The sequence below is a fragment of the Ipomoea nil genome, unplaced genomic scaffold (genome assembly GCF_001879475.1).
Source record: "Ipomoea nil cultivar Tokyo-kokei standard unplaced genomic scaffold, Asagao_1.1 scaffold2928, whole genome shotgun sequence".
Classification (NCBI taxonomy): domain Eukaryota; kingdom Viridiplantae; phylum Streptophyta; class Magnoliopsida; order Solanales; family Convolvulaceae; genus Ipomoea; species Ipomoea nil.
In genome coordinates this window covers 2,758,462-2,778,301 of record NW_017619356.1, presented here as the reverse complement: position 1 = coordinate 2,778,301, position 19,840 = coordinate 2,758,462, and the positions used below count along the sequence as shown (strand labels likewise).

The following is a 19,840-nucleotide window of genomic DNA, read 5'->3' as shown; positions in this document are numbered from 1 at the left end:
CCCCTTTTCTACACTCAGTAGAAGATTTACAAAGAAATACAAAGGATTTCTCTCACTCAGACTTGAATTTAATCGTGTATGCTCAATATATCGCTTCTTGGCTGATTTGAATATTGCTTGCTTTTCTCTTGCTTGTAATTTTTCAGCCGTGTTCAAGTCGTGTTTGTCTTCAAGTCTGCTTGGGCATTTTATAGCCAAAGAAAGCTATTTGCCCGTTGATCAACTTTCGATCTCGATCGTCCATTTTGAATTGTAGTTGATCTGATAATTTTGTCAACTTGATCTGCAATTGTAGGTAGATGTCATTTCTCCTTTTTGTCAGATGATTTGAATAAATTGCCCGTTGCCGTGTCTTGAATTTTGTAGCCTCCAAAATTTGAATAAGTTCGGCGCGGCGTGCTTGATTTTCTTCTCCTTCATAAATGCTCTGACATGTCAAGTTGATCAAATAATTTATCTGCTGATTCTTGCTTGAGTATAAAATTATTTCTCCGCAAATCAGTTGATGTTCAGATCAAAATATATCAGATATTTTCTCCTTCATGTTCCTTGTAAAATATTATACTGGAACCTCTGTAAAAACTCCATTGTTGTTCATGGTGAGATGCTCTGTTTCGAATTTCAAGCTTAGTCCACCATACTTGGTATGTTTCTCCATATGGTGCATGGCTTCTGTGAGACTTGTGCATTTGCCTTAGCTAGTCTCCCTTTAGCTAGTCTCTATTTTAGCTAGTCTCCTTTTTCAAGCTAGTCTCCATACGGTTTTGTATACTTTGAGCTAGTCTCTCCATCAACGGCTAGCTTATCTCTTTCTGACATTTTTGCAGAAGATAAGATAAGATCTCTGACAAAAAGATGCAAGATTTCAAAAATGAGAGCGTCTCTTTCCAACGGACAGATTCTCATTACCACCTATAAAATGATGAAGATATGAAGACTTGAAGAAGTGTGAAGAGAAATAGAGCAGTTGAACGAACTCGCGAACAAGAGAGCAGAAAATTCGAATCCATCAGAGGGATCGAATAGAGCAATTAAGCTTGAAAGAGCATAGAGCAAAAATCTAGCATACGGTCCAAGCTAGTCTCCAATACAGTGAAGCAAGTCTCCAAAGCAAGCTTATAATTAGCTTCACTTGAGATTCGAACTAAGGATCACTTGGCTTAGCTCACACGTGTTTATTCCAACTCCTCTAGCATGGTTCTTGGTGACTTCTCCGCAACATAATTATGTTAAGCTATAATCCCGCTTAACATCAAAAATCAAAATATGATTTTCCAAACTTGTACATGGGTTGCATGATATTTGTGCACCATACTCCGTAGACCAGGATTGACTCAAATAGAATAAAATTGGGAACTACTTGATTTTTCAAAAATACATTCGGCTCATCAAAATTTACAATATATTCCTAACAATTTCCCCCTTTTTGATGATGCCGAAACTTATACCCATGTCATTTTGGCTTTGTCAATTTTGAAAAATAATTTCTTTTTAATCACTTTTATTCCGACTAGCCAATTGACGGGTTTAACAATAATTGTGACTTAGAGATTTTAATTTTGGACGATCCTAAACGTATATTGAGACTATAACACGGGGTTGCGTATTGATTTTTATCTTTTAATTTTTCTTCCCCCTTTCAATTTTATTTTCTCAATTATACGCCTCACATGCAATTCCTAAGTCCAATTTTAAAATCTTGTGACATAAACACAAAATAAATAAATTAACTAAGACTCATTTAGTATGGTACGAATTAATATCATCATGCAATTTAAACCCATTTTAGCTTAGCATATATAAGTTGTCAAAAGAAATGTGCTAGCTAAAATATTTTGTACACCAAAAATTAAGTTTAACAAACAGCTTGATTACCTTCCTTTCAACTTTGCATTGATGAACTCCCTCAATTTCTTGAAGTCCCTTTCTAGCTCTTTGTTTTGAAAGGGTGCGGTCACTTGCCCGGTGACATAATTGCCATATGCTTCCCGTATGTTGTTCCCTTTTAGTACTCCTGCTTCATGCCAGAAAATGCATTCCTCAAACGTTCGGCCGTCACACATTTGGTCACTACGGTGTCCGAATTCCGTTTGAAGTTCTTGCAATTTTTGAACTCTTGTTGCAATTGGCTTCGGCATTGGAGCATTTTGCGTCGGTGGCAACACTCCTAAAGATGTAGAACTTTGGCTTGGACAAGTTCCCTTGAGGTAATCAATCATACTTACACGGCTTGGAGCTCTTGGTGTTGTTGGTCGAATTAGCTCAACCAATGGTCCTCTTGGAGCTCGGGTTGCACATATGCTTGTGGCACAAAATGACGTGCCAATCCTTCCCCATTTTCGGCAGCATCCATGAAACGTTGAAAGCTCTTTGTGAAAGAATCTTGCCTTTCACGCACTCCCTCTAGAAGGTCCATGTGAATACGCGATTGCGTGAGTAGACCTTGTACTTGGCTCTCCAAAAGTTTGAGTCTCGACGTAGTATCGGACCCATGTTTTCCCATGTCATTGAACAATTTCAAGACATCTTTCTTCAACTCTTCCTTGGCCGTGTCAATTTCGGTTTTTAATAGGCCTTGCCTATTAAACAATTGTGTTGCACGATCCACCATCTCCTTGTGGTAGTCATCAAGCTTTGTATCCATTGTGTCCATCTTTGTTCTCAATCCACCCGAAGACTCTTGTACAATTGCATTAACATCTCCAACAATTTCTTCTCTTAAGGCTTGAACATTTATCAATGGCTCATGTTGCACGGGTGGACTCGGATTTGGCAAGGGATGTGCAAAATCATCTTGTGGAGTTGTGATCATTGCATCAACAAAGTTCGGTTCGGCCTCTTCGGTGTTGTAGCAAAGAAGCAAAGTAGGTTGATGTCTAGGATTTGCTTGATCATAAAACTCATAGGAAGGAGGCAAAGTGGGCAAATTTCTTGTTTCATCCAAGTTCAAAGAGATCCCTTGACTTGGTGCATTCCCTTCCTCAAGAATGGATCCCGTAACCTCCATTCCGGGATGTGGAAAATAGGACTCAAAGCTTAAATCTTCATTCAAATTTGCATCTCCAAAATTCGCAGGATATGGATCAAAACCTAAGGGCCGTACATCATCACTTCTCACCAAAGATCCCTCTCCGGGTCCTCTTCGTGTATCAAACAAAGACATGGCGGTGGCACGGCGAATATGATTCGGATCAAATTCTCCTAAAGGTTCTTCGGTTGTGGCTTCAATCATCACACCTTTTTCGGTTCTCTTCTTTTTGGCAAGCTTGGTAGAAAAACAAGATTTAATCACCGAAAGCCGGGTGGCTTTTGCAAGATCTCGCGTGCCCAACCAACTCAACACAAATTCTTCATTTTCCAAAGTATTTGGCCCAATTGTTTCGGCCAACATACTATGATCTCCCAATCTCCATGATCTCCATTCTAGTGCTCTTTTAAACTCCTATAAAAGTGCACTATCCGCTCCAATTGTAGATATCTCATCATCACTTCCAACTTCAACAACATCATCAACAACATTTTCCTCAACTCTATTTTCCTCAACAAAGCCTTGGCTCTCAACAATGTGATGTTTCGGGTTATGGGTGGGTAAGGGTGTAGAGCTTGGGTGGCTATGTTGTTCTTCATTTGATCTCACGGCGGGAGTATTCGAACCTTCATTGCTCGGTTCTCGGATGAATTGTCTTAGATTTAGGAAGGGGTTGGGTATTTTTCTCTTTCGGGTGGGTTTTGGTAGGCTTGAGGGTAATGAGGGATTTTTAGGCTCATTTGAGTTGGGTGGCCGAAACAAGTAGCTATGGTTGGTGATGTGTTTGGCTTTTGTAAGGGTTACATTCTTGGTTCTCAAAATTTCACCAACGGCAAACCCGTAACCAATCTCTTGTTGGAACCATCCATCAACTAAAGGTTTGGCCTTCCTTATTGATTCACACAACCTCCCAAACATGAAAGCACCCCAATCCACACAAACATTGTTCAAAATAATATCCATAATCATCAATTTCTCCTTAGACAATCTATCACGGCAATGATAACGTGATTCTACACATTTATGAATAATATCCAACAACAATCCATAATCCTTCTTCAAGTCTCTTTTAACACCATTAACCTTCGGAGATAGCGGTGCGTTTGCATCGCGTACCTCGGCCCATATGGCATTGACATCATGCACATAATTTTCAACTCTCAAATTCGATTCAACAAGGTTAAACATCCTCCGAAAATCACCGAGATTAATTTCTACATCAACACCTTTGATCATAGAAATAATAGAGCCATTCTCTATTCTAGCATTCATATATAGTTCGGTCACCTCATCCTTATAGAAACCAACATATCTAAAAGTGCAAAAATTTAACAACCCACTAGATTCGAGAGAGTTGATAATTTTTACCCCAATAGATTTGTTCTCCACATGCTTGTTGAAGTCGTTGACATCTAGGATCATCCCGCTTAGCACACGGCTCGACCTTCTTGATCCTCCGGTTGTAAATGACTCCATCTCCACTTGATGAGCATCCATTTGAGTAGAAAAGAATTTTTAGGAAATTTTTGGGTGCAATTTTGGGTAGTTCGGCAGTGAGGTCCGAAAATAAGGTAAGGAGGGATGGGTTTTTGTGTAGAGAGGTTATTTGGGTAGGATTTTGGGTTTGGGTGATGGGTTTTTGTGTGTAGAAGATTTTGGTGTAGAGAATTTAGAGTGGGTATTTGAGCAATGGTGAAATTTTGGCTTCTCCTTGAGCTTGTTTTCCGACCGGCGAGAGGAAAGATGGAGAAGAATTTGATTTCTTCTTAATTTCCTCTTTCTACCCATTAGGAATGAGGGTGAAAGGGTGTGAAAATACTCTTTTGCCCTCTAGTGGGTAGAGAGAGAGAGTCTTGATCTCCTTGAGGATAAATTCGACCTTCCACATGATTTAAATTTGCCAGCTCAGATTTTTATACTCCATTTGTGAGTACATGGCGCCAAAAATTGTGCTTCAAATAACCACCAACCTGGAGCAAATCAGATAAAAAATATCTCGAAAATAATCTGTTAGTCCAATAAATATGCTCCAGATAAATAAAATTAATTCAATTTCATATTTCAATAAAGCTGATTTTCTGAAAAGGTTATCTGATAAAAAAAAATTAACTGATCTGACAGATACCTAATATCTGTAAAGAAAATGCAAGTTCCCAAATGAAGACTTTGCAAATTGGGCCTAACATTTTGACTTTTGAAAACCAAAGCTTATGGGCATAACATTTCATCAGAATAAGCTTTCTTTAACATAACCCATTTTGGCATCTAAAATTCCCCCTTAATTATATACTTAACATAATTAACCCAAAATTAAAAGAAAATTCCCTTTAAATTGCATACTAATTTCAAATAAGCAAATTAGGCAAATAAATTACTCAAATTAAATATTTCAAAAACGTGACAAATTAACTAAATGTACGTAACACATATATAAATCACAAAATTTAGGTACGTAGATTCCGTAAGATAAAATTATAACACATTCAGGCACATATAAATTTTACGAAAACATGTACACAATTAAACACATATCATACGTACATACCAAATCAAATTAAAACACATAGATCACATAAATTATATGCACAGTACGTATCAAAATTAACAAAAATTAAGAGTTTAGAAATTGCTTAGCTCATTTCGATCATTCCCATTTCATGCCTTAGAGTAGCAAAACGAGATTCACACAACGGTTTAGTGAGAATATGGGCAATTTGATTCTCCGTGGGAATATGATCGATTGTCAAATCCTTCTTTTCGACGTGGTCGCGGATAAAATGGTGTCGAACATCAATATGCTTGGTTCGCGAATGAAGCACCGGATTTTGGGTTATGGCGATTGCACTAGTATTATCGCATAAAATGCTAACATTTTCGCACTTAATCCCATAGTCCAATAATTGTTGCTTCACCCACAAGATTTGTGCACAACAACTCCCAGCTGCAATATATTCGGCTTCCGCAGTGCTCGTAGCTATGGAGTTTTGCTTTTTGCTGAACCAAGAGACCAATCTTCCCCCTAAGAACTGGCATGTCCCTGAGGTACTTTTTCGGTCTATTTTACAACCTGCAAAATCTGCATCTGAATAACCCGTTAGTGTAAAATCTCCTTCTTTGGGATACCATAATCCCACATTGATTGTTCCTTTGAGATATCAGATTATCTTCTTGGTTGCAATCAGATGACTTTCTTTGGGCTTTGATTGGAATCTTGCGCATACGCCAACCGAGTAGGATATGTCTGGTCTGCTCGCGGTTAAGTATAACAATGATCCAATCATCCCTCGATACATCGTTTGATCGACATCTTTTCCTTCATCATCTTTATCCAATTTTTGAGATGTGCTCATTGGAATTTTGACTGAGGATTTTCCATCTATGCCAAATTTCTTGATAAGATCTCTTGTGTACTTGGCTTGATTTATGAAAATTCCTTCTTCAAGTTGCTTGACTTGCAGTCCCAAAAAGTAATTTAATTCTCCCATCATACTCATCTCGAACCTATTCTGCATGAGCTTAGAAAATTTCTCACATAAAGATTTATCAGTACTTCCAAAGATAATATCATCAACATAAATTTGTACTAATAAAATGTGATTATTTTCTTGAATTCTAAAGAGGGTTTTATCGACTAAACCTTTGGTGAATCCACAACTAATTAAGAACATCGACAATGTGTCGTACCAAGCTCGCGGAGCTTGTTTTAACCCATACAATGCCTTCTTTAATTTGTAGACTTGATCATCAACGTCTTTTACCTCAAAACCGGGTGGTTGTTCGACGTAAACTTCTTCTTCAAGTAAGCCATTGCGAAATGCGCTCTTTACGTCCATTTGATACACAATAAAATTCTTGTGCGCTGCATATGCTAGGAATATTCGGATTGCTTCGAGTTGTGCGACGGGGGCGAATGTCTCATCAAAATCAATGCCTTCTTCTTGTGAATACCCCTTCGCAACTAATCTTGCTTTATTCCTAACAATGACGCCGTCTTCGTTTGCTTTGTTCCTAAAGACCCATTTAGTGCCAATAACATTTTGGTGCGTAGGTCTTGGAACAAGTTTCCATACGTCGTTGCGCTTGAATTGATCTAACTCTTCTTGCATGGCATCTATCCAACTTGGATCGGCTAATGCTTCATCAACTTCTTTTGGCTCCAGTTGTGATAGAAAGCATGAGAACATTGCATCTTGTTGTTGATTCCTAGTAGATGATCGCGTTTTCACTCCGTCACTTGGATTTCCAATGACTAAGTCATGTGTGTGACTTCTTAGCCATTTTCGATTTGGTTGGAAACTTGTTGGATTCTCAGAGTTTCCTTCTTGTTGTGATTCCACTTGGTGTGATACCACTTGTTGTATATTATTGACGGGTGCTTCTTCGGATTCAACTACTGGAGTCTCTTCTTGTGCAATTTCGGGTGCAACAGGCGTGCGTGACATTTCGGGTTCCTCATTGTATATTGCCTCAAATTGGTGAATACCCATGTCACTTGATTCTTCTACTTCCTGCAACACATCATCTTCGAACAACTCATTAGAAATATTTAAATCACGATTACCTTCACCATTTTTGCCATTTTTGTCGTGATTCTCGTCGAACACAACGTGAATTGATTCTTCTACCACCATTGTTGATTTATTGAATATTCTATACGCTTTGCTGGTGGATGAATATCCCAAGAATATTCCTTCGTTCGCACGTTCGTCAAAAGTCTTTAATTGAGACTTTCCATTAACAAGTACAAAACATTTACAACCAAATGTATGAAAATAGGTGAGATTGGGTTTTCTCCCTTTCCATAATGCATATGGTGTTTTGTTATAGGACTTGTGGATTAGACTTCGATTTTGAGTATAACACGCCGTGTTGATAGCTTCTGCCCAAAATCTCTTTGGTAGATCGGCGGCCGTTATCATGACTCGTGCGGCTTCCTTGAGCATTCGATTTCTTCTTTCAGCTACACCATTTTGTTGCGGCGTTCGTGCGGCAGACAATTGATGTAAAATTCCTTGTGAATTGCAATAAGATTGAATTACTCTGTTCACGAACTCTGTTCCTCGATCGGTTCGAATTGTTGCAATCTTCATGTCTTTTTCGACTTGCAGTAGCTTCAATAGCTCTGGCAACTTTGATAAGACTTCATCCTTTTTCTTGATAAATATTGTCCATGTGTACCTGAAAAAATCATCAACAACAACCAAAGTATATTTCTTACCACTTATACTTACTGGGTCTACTGGACCAAATAAATCCATGTGCAGTAGACTTAGTGGTCTTGATGTTGACTCTTGGGCTTTGACTTTGAATGATGCTTTGATTTGTTTTCCTTTCTGGCATGCATCACAAATTTGATTTTTCTTGAACACAATGTTGGGTAGTCCTTCAACTAGATTATTTCTTGCAAGCTTGTTGATGGTTTTGAAATTCAAATGATTTAGCCTTCTGTGCCATTCCCAACAAGCTTCATTCGAATTATTTGCCATCAAGCATATTGATTCCTTTGTTGTGCTCCAATCTACAACATACATATTTTTCTTTCTCGATCCGGCGAGTACGACTTCATTCGTGGATTCGTCCTTGACTTGACATTTGCCTTTGTAAAATTCTACGAGATATCCTTTGTCGCAAAATTGACTTGTACTAAACAAGTTAAATTTTAATCCTTCGACATAAGATACATCATCAATTCGTAGACCATTTATCACAATTGCGCCGGTTCCTTTTGTCATTCCATATTGATCATTTCCACCAAACACTACTTTTGGTCCTTCGATACTTTTGAACTCAACTAGACTAGCTTTATTGCCGGTCATGTGTCGAGAGCATCCGCTATCGAAATACCAAATTTCCTGCAAAACAGATTAATTATTTTTAGGTACCCAGACTTGTTTGGGTCCTTTTGCGTTAGTAATTTTTGGCATCCAAATCCACCTAGATCCCATTGATCCAAGAATAGGTGATCTGTAACCATTATTAACATTATAATCATAACGCACTTTCGAATAATGATTCGGTGCGGGTTGGAAAGTTGATTGTTGCTTGATTCTATGAAATAGAGCAAATCTGGACTTGGTCCATGGTTTGTATTCAAGCGACCAATCTTCTTTTGAGGGATATAATCTCCCAGCCCCAATTCTCGGAATTCTTCCCATATTCCTATGAGGTTTTATTGCACTAGACTCGTTGGTTCTCCTTTGAGATACAAATTTTTGCCTTTTAAAATTTTGTTGTCTTGCCAGAATATCATTATGTTGATTCGGCCTAGCAACAATTTTCTGGGCATCAATTTTGTTTCCAATTCCTTGTCTCATTGTGCTATGTTGACTTTTTACAAATTTTACCACCGGAACTTTATTGATTAAAGTAGTAGTAAAATTAGTCAACTTTTGAGGGGTTTTAGAACATGATGGATCGTAGCCAAGTCCGGCTTTATCTCCAGCGGGTTTTTGCATGTTTACCATTTTATCCATTATTTTGGATGAATGCGTAAATGATGCGATAACTTCCCGAAGGTTATGTTCTCTAACCTCTCTAGCTTTGCACTCTTCTTGAAGTCAAACATTTTCGGCTTTCAATTTACTCATTTCATTTAGAGCATTTTGCAATTTTTGCGCCATTTCTTCCTTTTCAAGAATTAATGTATTATTGCGCTCTTTGATTTGAGTATGAGTGTCCATGACTTTTTGACAATCTTCCACGAGACTTTGAAATGATTCTTGAGTCTCGAAAGAGGTGTCAACGGAACTAAAAGAGCTAAAAGAACTAGAAGATACCTCTCCGTCGGTTTCGCGCGCCATTAAACATTCTTCATGTTCGGATGTTTTGCCAACTAAGCACAGTAGCGTCGTATCTTCTTGTGAGAAATCACTTTCATCACTAGATGAATCTCCAGATTCACTTGCTTCTAGCGGATCACTTATCAACGCCTTTCGTTTGTCCTTCTTGAATCTCCTTTCCTTCGACTTGTATTCTTCCTGTGAAGGGTTAGTAGCATTCGAATTTTTGCTTACCTTGGGGTGTGGACATTCTGCCATAAAGTGTCCAGGCTTTCTACAATTATAACACACATTTGTGTTATCTTCGATTGGTTCCTTTCTTGATCTTCTATTTTCTCGAAAGAAACTTCCTTGTGGTGATCCTTTGTTCTTTCGCATGAACTTCCTGAATTTTCTAACAAATAGAGAAAATTGTTCGTCAGATAAAAAATCATTATTTCCTACTGACCTTGATGTAGACGGTTGATCGGCCATCAATGCGGATGTTCGTTCATCGCGCTCTTCTTCATTTCGAACTCGTACGCCTTGAGATCACTAAAGAGTTTATCCGTAGATTCCGTCCTTAGATCTCTATGATCTCGCATCGCTGTTACTTTCATATCCCAGTTAGAAGGTAGTCCACGCAAGACTTTGAGTGATATTTCCTTCTGGGAGATGGTTTTGCCAAGATCACTTATTTCACCAAGGATCTTGACTAAGCGTGCTTCCATATCGGTAATGCTTTCGTTAGAAAGCATTTTGAAATCTTCAAATCTTTTCATGGCGATAGTTAGCTTGTTGTCTTTTTCTTGTTCGTCGCCTTCACCGATGCTTATGAGCGTATCCCATATTTGCTTTGCTGTAGTGCACTTTCGGTTCTTTGGGAATATGTTGTCATCAACCGCTTTGAACAAAATATCATTGGCAATGTTGTCCAAGTTATTTCGCCCTCTATCATCCCTTGTCCATTCCATTTTTGGTTTTGGAATATATCTTGGAGCTTCTGGATTTAGTGCGGCGGCGGTGTTGACTTCCATGATCTCAATCGGACCATTTGTGATGACTTCCCACATTTCATCATTTAAAGCAGATAAGTGCACCTGCATACGTATTTTCCAATCATCAAATTTATCAAGTGAGAAAAGCAAATTTTGAGCAAGAACCATATCTCTCTTCATCTTGAAGTTTTGAGATCTGCCTAGCAGTCAAGAAATTGACTCAAATAGACAACCGCTCCGATACCACTTGTTGGTCCCGAATGGGTGGCGAGAAGTCTAGAGGGGGGGGGGGTGAATAGACTTCTCTAACCTTTTTTAAAAACTTTCGCAAAACACGCAAGGCAAATAACACTTTGATTATATCAACTCTAAGTAACAAGCATCAACAAGATAAACAACTTAGAGTGTGCAGCGGAATAGGTAGCGGTATAGTGTTATGCTTAATAGTGTGGTGCTCAAAGAGAGATTCTAAACATGCAATACGTTAGAAACACTTAATATGGTTCAAATATGATGTACGCAAAGTTTGGCTCGCATGCAAACGTGGGAACTATCAAACCCAGACAGATAAAGATACGCGATAAATCGTAATCGGGTTAGTTCGCAGTTAGAATAAGCATGCATAAAATATATGAGAAATAAGTAAATAGAGAGAGAGATTTATAGTGGTTCAGAGGTGGTGTAATCCTCCTAGTCCACTCTTCTCCTTTCACTTCAAGGAGGAAATTCACTATTCTTCGATCACCCAGATACAATAGTGAATAAGTGCCCAACGACACTTCTCCGAGTGCTTCGCACAAAGCTACACTCCTCCAAGGTTTTTCGCAAGCTCCTCTTGTTACTCCGCCTCCCCGAGTACTTCGCACCAAGCTGTACTCCTACACCACGAGAACTACGCACAAAGCTACGTTCTCACAGGGTTTTCACAAGCTCCCCTTGTTACTCTGCCCTTTACACCGAGTGCTACGCACAAAGCTACACTCCAACTGGGTTTTTCACTCTCTCCAGTTACTCTACCCCTTTTCTACACTCAGTAGAAGATTTACAAAGAAATACAAAGGATTTCTCTCACTCAGACTTGAATTTAATCGTGTATGCTCAATATATCGCTTCTTGGCTGATTTGAATATTGCTTGCTTTTCTCTTGCTTGTAATTTTTCAGCCGTGTTCAAGTCGTGTTTGTCTTCAAGTCTGCTTGGGCATTTTATAGCCAAAGAAAGCTATTTGCCCGTTGATCAACTTTCGATCTCGATCGTCCATTTTGAATTGTAGTTGATCTGATAATTTTGTCAACTTGATCTGCAATTGTAGGTAGATGTCATTTCTCCTTTTTGTCAGATGATTTGAATAAATTGCCCGTTACCGTGTCTTGAATTTTGTAGCCTCCAAAATTTGAATAAGTTCGGCGCGACATGCTTGATTTTCTTCTCCTTCATAAATGCTCTGACATGTCAAGTTGATCAAATAATTTATCTGCTGATTCTTGCTTGAGTATAAAATTATTTCTCCGCAAATCAGCCTTCTTCGAGCGTCTCCGGTTCCACCGTAAAAACTTGATGTTCAGATGAAAATATATAAGATATTTTCTCCTTCATGTTCCTTGTAAAATATTATACTGGAACCTCTGTAAAAACTCCATTTGTTGTTCATGGTGAGATGCTCTGTTTCGAATTTCAAGCTTAGTCCACCATACTTGGTATGTTTCTCCATATGGTGCATGGCTTCTGTGAGACTTGTGCATTTGCCTTAGCTAGTCTCTATTTTAGCTAGTCTCCTTTTTCAAGCTAGTCTCCATACGGTTTTGTATACTTTGAGCTTTTTCAAGCTAGTCTCCATACGGTTTTGTATACTTTGAGCTAGTCTCTCATATTTGTCCAAGCTAGTCTCCCATACGATTATACGGTCCAAGCTAGTCTCCTTTTTCAAGCTAGTCTCCATACGATTTTGTATACTTTGAGCTAGGTTTTGTATACTTTGAGCTAGTCTCCATACGGTTTTGTATACTTTGAGCTAGTCTCTCATACTTCTCCAAGCTAGTCTCCCATACGGTCTTCGTATACATTGAGCTAGTCTCTCATACTCTCCTAGCTAGTCTCTCATACGGTTATACGGTCCAAGCTAGTCTCCCATACGGTCCAAGCTAGTTTCCAAAGCAAGCTTAAAATTTGCTTCACTTGAGATTCGAACTAAAGATCACTTGGCTTAGCTCACACGCATTTCTTCCAACTCCTCTAGCATGGTTCTTGGTGACTTCTCCGCAACATAATTATGTTAAGCTATAATCCCGCTTAACATCAAAAATCAAAATATGATTTTCCAAACTTGTACATGGGTTGCATGATATTTGTGCACCATACTCCGTAGACCAGGACTGACTCAAATAGAATAAAATTGGGAACTACTTGATTTTTCAAAAATACATTCGGCTCATCAAAATTTACAATATATTCCTAACAATCTATATCTATACTATATATAAAAACAAAATCCTGCAATTTTAACTTCCCGCGCAATTCCTAAAATATCTCACTACCTAATAAAATATATTGATTTCTACTTTCCTATTCGTACAATAATTCTGGGTTAAAATTCTATTCTAAAATCAAAAAATAATGTAATAAAATTCCTATTGTAATCTATCTATCTATCTATACATCTATATCTATACTATATATAAAAACAAAATCCTGCAATTTTAACTTCCCGCCAAATTCCTAAAAAATCTCTCTTCCTAATAAAATATATTGATTTCTACTTTCCTATTCGTACAATAATTCTGGGTTAAAATTCTATTCTAAAATAAAAAAATAATGTAATATAATTCCTATTATAATCTATCTATCTATCTATGCATCTATAATATATATAAAAACAATATCCTGCAATTTAAACTTCCCGCCCAATTCCTAAAAATCTCTCTTCCTAATAAAATATATTGATTTCTACTTTCCTATTCGTACAATAATTCTGGGTTAAAATTCTATTCTAAAATCAAAAAATAATGTAATACAATTCCTATTGTAATCTATCTATCTATCTATCTATACATCTATCTATACTATATATAAAAACAAAATCCAGCAATTTTAACTTCCCGCCCCATAGATTACAATAGAAATTGTATTACATTATTTTATGATATATTGAATATTCTCTCTCTAGAATTCTAGGGTTTTGCATCCTCTCCTAGGGTTTGGCTAGGTTTTTGCACGATTCCGGTTGATTTCCCACCAGTTTTCTTGCTGGTTCTTTGTGTTGTTCGGACAGTTTTCCTATTGTGGTGCGGCTTTACCTACATTAAAGCGGCGCCGTGATTGCGGTTGTGTTGTTTGGATATTTGAGGGCGGCGTGGGGCGAAACAGAAGACAACGCAGTGCGTTTATTCTATTGCGACGTGGCAGTATGGCGGAAGGAGAACATGTGCAGCAGATGGCAGCTCTAACACAGCTCACGGCCGAGGTAGGCATCGACGACGAAGAGGAGATCTGTTTTGCGCCGGTGGAGGAGGAGGGGGTTACGGGTGGTCCTGATCCACCGATTCAGACCTGGAGTGTTGTAGGCAGGTTCCTTACGGCACGAATGATTAAATTGGAATATATGAGGCAAGTTTTGGCATCCGTCTGGCAACCGGTGATGGGAGTTACGGTAACGGAAATTTACAAGGGCTTGTTTTTGTTCGTTTTCTTTCAGAAAACGGATGTTGATTATGTCCTGAATGGTGGCCCGTGGGCATTTGAGAATAGTACACTGGTATGCCGTTTGGTGGAGGATGGAGTTTTACCGATTGATGTTGAATTGAATACTGTTGATATGTGGGTGCAGCTTCATGATATCCCTATGGGATATACATCTCTACCGATGCTTGAGCAGATGGGGAATTTTATTGGAACTTTTGTTAAACATGATGAAAGATTTGTGGGGGCGCCTTGGCTAGCATTCTATCGGATCCGTGTATCGATCCCGATAGATAAACCTTTACGGAGACGTATGAAGTTGTTGAAACGGGACAAGACTACTTGTTGGATAAATTTCAGGTATGAGAGGTTACATTCATTCTGTTTCTTTTGTGGGCTCTTGGGGCATATATACAAGTTCTGTGTCAAAGCCCGGGTGTCTACGATGCCGGTGCACCTTTACCCGTACAATGCAGAGTTGAGAGTTGGGGGAGGCCGCGGACCGAGGGAGGTGGGGGAGAGCTGGTTAGTTCCGGTGGGGGGACTACCACGGGTGGCCGAGGGGACGAGAGACGAGGGAGGCCGAAAGGGTGGGGTGATGGGGGAGGGTGTGGCACGGCCGGTTGTGGCTGATGAGGCTGAGGAAGCGGTTGAGGTGGTTTCGAAAAGGAGAAGGGAAGGGGGTATGAGGGAGAAAGGCGAGGGAATGGGCAGGACACTACCATGGCAGATGTGTCAAAAAACGTGTTTATGGCGGGTGCTGGTTCCCAGACCCGCCCAGCAGCATGAGCACGTTGAGTTGGAACTGTCGTGGCTTGGGTAATCCACGAACAGTTCGAGAGATTGTGGACATGGTGTCCAGTAAGAAACCCGATTTTGTATTTCTAATGGAAACCATGGTTGCCCAGGATCATGCAGAGCGGCTCCAGGTCAAACTTGGTTTTGATGGTGTGTTTAAAGTTGATAGTGTTGGTACGAAAGGCGGATTAGCATTACTATGGAGAACGAATGGTACGGCAAGTCTGTTAAGTTACTCTAAAAATCATGTGGATATTGAGGTAACGATGCCGGGGTTTACTAAGTGGAGAATGACTGGGTATTATGGTTATGCGCAAAGGGAGAGACGGAATGACTCTTGGGAATTCATCATATCCTTATCACATCGCTCTGAATTGCCATGGGTTATTATAGGGGATTTTAATGATCTCTTATATCAGAATGAGAAGCGAGGGGGAAATCCACATCTAGAGGCACTGTTACGAGGTTTCGGGGAAACTATTGATGAATGTGGGCTGACTCAGTTACCCATGCTGGGATATCCGTATACCTGGGAAAGAGGTGAGGGGACTGTGGACTGGATTGAAGAAAGGTTGGATAAGGTACTGGTCACGCAGGAATGGCGAGATGTAGTGAGAGATGCAAGTGTCTTGAACATCCTAACCCGACGCTCAGATCATTCTGCTCTTTTCCTTGGGATTCTGAATCTTCGGGAAATGACAGGTGGTGGGAGAAAAGGGTTCCGGTTTGAGATGGCCTGGCTCCATGATGAAGGTTGTAGAGGAGTGGTCGAGACGGCATGGACGGAGGGAAGAGATAGAGGCTTGCAAGCCTGTATCGAGTTCTGCGGGAATAAACTATCACGATGGGGAGGTGATAAGTTCCATAGATTTGATGAGAAATTGAAATGCCTACGTAAAGAGCAGTTGAGATTACGGGGATGCACAGACCAGTATTCATTAGCTGAATATCAGCGGTTGGAGGAATACCAGGCCCAGATAGAGGCACAGGAGGATGCTTTTTGGAGACAGAGGGCGAAACAACACTGGCTGAAGGGGGCAGATGCGAATACAAAGTTCTATCACAGGTATGCCTCTCACCGTAAAAAGAAAAACACAATTTCTAAAATTATGAATGATGATGGGGATTGGGTGGAAGGAGATGCCATGAGAACAATTATTTTTGATTATTATCGGAATATTTTCTCGTCAAATCCGTCTCAGATAGATGAAAGTTTTTATGCCAATGTATTGCCCCGGGTGACACATGCACAGAACGAAGCATTATTGCGCCCCTTTGAGAAAGATGAGGTGAGAACGGCCCTGTTTGCTATGTTTCCGGATAAGGCGCCTGGACCGGATGGAATGAATCCGGGCTTTTATCAGCAGTTCTGGGAGGTGGTGGGGGGTGATGTGTCGGAATTTATTGTGAATTGTTTAAATACACGGACTTTCCCAGGCAATTTGAATGATACAGATGTGGTTCTAATACCAAAGAAAAAAAATCCAGAACGGGTCTCGGATTACAGGCCTATAGCACTGAGCAATGTTATTTATAGGGTCATGGCAAAGATGATTTCAACCAGGATGAAGCCACTCATGGACGATATTATTTCTGATACACAAAGTGCATTCATACCTGACAGGTTAATTACGGATAATATTTTGATTGCTGCAGAGGTTGGACACTTTTTGAACAGGAAACAATGTGGAAGAACGGGGTGGGGTGCTTTAAAGCTAGATATGGCAAAAGCATATGACCGGATGGAATGGCCCTTCCTGCGAAGTATGTTGGTAGCTTTGGGTTTTAATAATATGTGGGTGGAGCTTATTATGTTATGTGTGACTACTGTGTCCTACAGTATTAAACTGAATGGCACCCGAGGACCGCCGATTGTCCCGTCTCGCGGACTCAGGCAAGGAGACCCATTATCACCATACCTATTTATTATCTGTGCGGAGGGATTATCATTACTATTGCAGCAGGCACAGGTACAGGGAACGATACACGGGTGCAGAGTAGCAAGGGGGGCACCCTCTATTTCGCACTTATTTTTTGCTGATGATAGTCTTTTATTCTTTAAAGTAAATGCGCAGGAAGCAAGTGCAGTTAAGCAGTGTTTGACACGGTATGAAAATTTATCTAGCCAAGTGGTGAATTACCATAAGTCCAGCATATGCTACAGTAAGAACACACGGGACGATGATAGAGAGGAAGTGGCGGGGGATACTTGGGGTTGTTCAAGCACCGAACTTTGGGAAATATTTGGGCCTCCCCTCATTTATAGGGAGGAATAAGAAGGCAGCTTTTTCGTATATTGAGGATAAGATAAGGCAGAGAATCCTTTCTTGGAATAAAAAATTGCTATCGCAAGCTGGTAAGGAGGTCTTATTGAAAAGTGTGGCTCAGGCAATGCCTACTTTCTCAATGAGTGTCTTTTTACTACCTATGGGAGTCTGCTCAGCTATTGAGCGAGTCATGAACCGATATTGGTGGGGAGCTGGGAATGAGCGTGGAATTCATTGGAAGGCCTGGGACAAGTTGTGTATACCAAAGAAGTATGGTGGTCTGGGCTTTAAAGAACTACATGCGTTTAATATAGCAATGCTGGGAAAACAGGCGTGGCGGTTTTTAACCAAACCTGAATCATTGGTCTCGCGAGTCTACAAAGCGAGGTATTATCCACAGGGGACCTTTTATGATGCCAAAATAGGAAATAATCCCAGTTTCTGTTGGCGTAGTATAATGGCAGCTCAGAGTATGGTTTGTGGTGGAATCAGGCGCAGAATTGGGAATGGAATGACAACCCTCATCTGGGACCACCCATGGATGCAGGATGAACATGACTCAATGATTCATACAGAAAAGCCAGCATATCTGAATAATGCAGTGGTGATGGGATTAATTGATAGTGAGACACAGACCTGGGATCCGGATATATTGGCAGATATTTTTAATCCTACGGATGTGGATAGGATAAAAAAGATCCCAATATCTCCAGATTGTGAAGATATGTGGTATTGGTATGATGATCAGGGAGGTAATTATACTGTTAAGAGTGGTAATTATACTCATAATTGGATAGGCCTATGGAAATTAAAAGTCCCCCCCAAATGGAAAACATTCTTATGGAAGGCTTTGAGTGGTATCCTCCCTACCACAACAAACTTGATTATAAAGAGAGTGGATGTACAACCAACATGTGCTATGTGTGGAATAATGGATGAAGATACAATGCATGCTTTAGTAACATGTGAATATGCAACATCCATTTGGGCTCAATCTCACCTTCCAATCCCCATGATAACAACAAATATTTTTCATGATTGGTTTAGTGATCTATTGAATATTTTAGACACTAACCAAATTGTTCACGCAGCTGCTATCTTATACCACATTTGGAGAGCCAGAAACGGAGCGGTATGGGATGCATGTCTACCGCGACCACGGAAGGTGTTAGCCGTGGCCAGAGCCACCACACTTGCATGGCAGCGGGTCCACCCCACCCACCGCCGAGTCATTCGTCACGCTGCCGCGCAAGGCCATGTTACTGCCACTGCCGTGGCACGGCAGCAGCGGCAACACGCCACTGCCGACGCACAGGGACCGCCGGACGAACCTGCCCACGCGGTGTTGCCGACGGAAGATGCCGAGTCCGCCCGCAGATGCTATGTCGATGCCGGTTTTATGCCTGCTACAGGAAAGGTTACGGTTGGTGCGATTTTGTTCAACGAAGAAGGAGAATATGTATCGGATTTCAGTGCGCCCTTATCAAATTGTCTTACACCGCTTATGGCTGAGACAATAGCATGTAAGGAAGCCTTATCTTGGCTATGGAATCGCGGGGAACGATCAGTACGCTTGCTTACAGATTACTTGACCCTACAACAATATTTGACAAGTCGAGTTGACACGATACGGACATACGTAGGCTATGCCATTGATGCTTATAGAGCACGCATTACTTCTTTTGATTACTGCTCAGTTAATTTTATTCCTAGATCAGAGAACTATTTAGCTCATAGATTAGCAACTTCTGCTTTTAATTCTTCTACAGTCATGTATTCGGACGATGTCCCTCCAGACTCTATTTCTGAGTACTTCTAATATATGCCTCATTGGCCACCTTTCAAAAAAAAAAAAACTTCCCGCCCAATTCCTAAAAAATCTCTCTTCCTAATAAAATATATTGATTTCTACTTTCCTATTCGTACAATAATTCTGGGTTAAAATTCTATTCTAAGATCAAAAAATAATGTAATACAATTCCTATTATAATCTATCTATCTATCTATGCATCTATACTATATATAAAAACAATATCCTGCAATTTTAACTTCCCGCCCAATTCCCAAAAAATCTCTCTTCCTAATAAAATATATTGATTTCTACTTTCCTATTCGTACAATAATTCTGGGTTAAAATTATATTCTAAGATCATAAAATAATGTAATACAATTCCAATTTTAATCTATCTATCGATCTATAAATCTATATCTATACTATATATAAAAACAAAATCCTGCAATTTTAACTTCCCGCCCAATTTCTAAAAAATCTCTCTTCCTAATAAAATATATTGATTTCTACTTTCCTATTCGTACA

The 19,840-nt window shown here is 39.8% G+C and overlaps 1 protein-coding gene across 1 annotated transcript; it reads left to right on the top strand.

Moving 5' to 3' along the window:
• Nucleotides 1–17,437: 17,437 nt before the first annotated feature.
• On the top strand, nucleotides 17,438–19,342 carry LOC109162294. The gene is made up of 2 exons (XM_019311007.1): nucleotides 17,438–18,275; nucleotides 18,591–19,342. The coding sequence occupies exons 1-2, from the start codon at nucleotides 17,438–17,440 to the stop codon at nucleotides 19,340–19,342; spliced, it is 1,590 nt and encodes a 529-aa protein (XP_019166552.1).
• The last annotated feature ends 498 nt before the right edge of the window (nucleotides 19,343–19,840 follow it).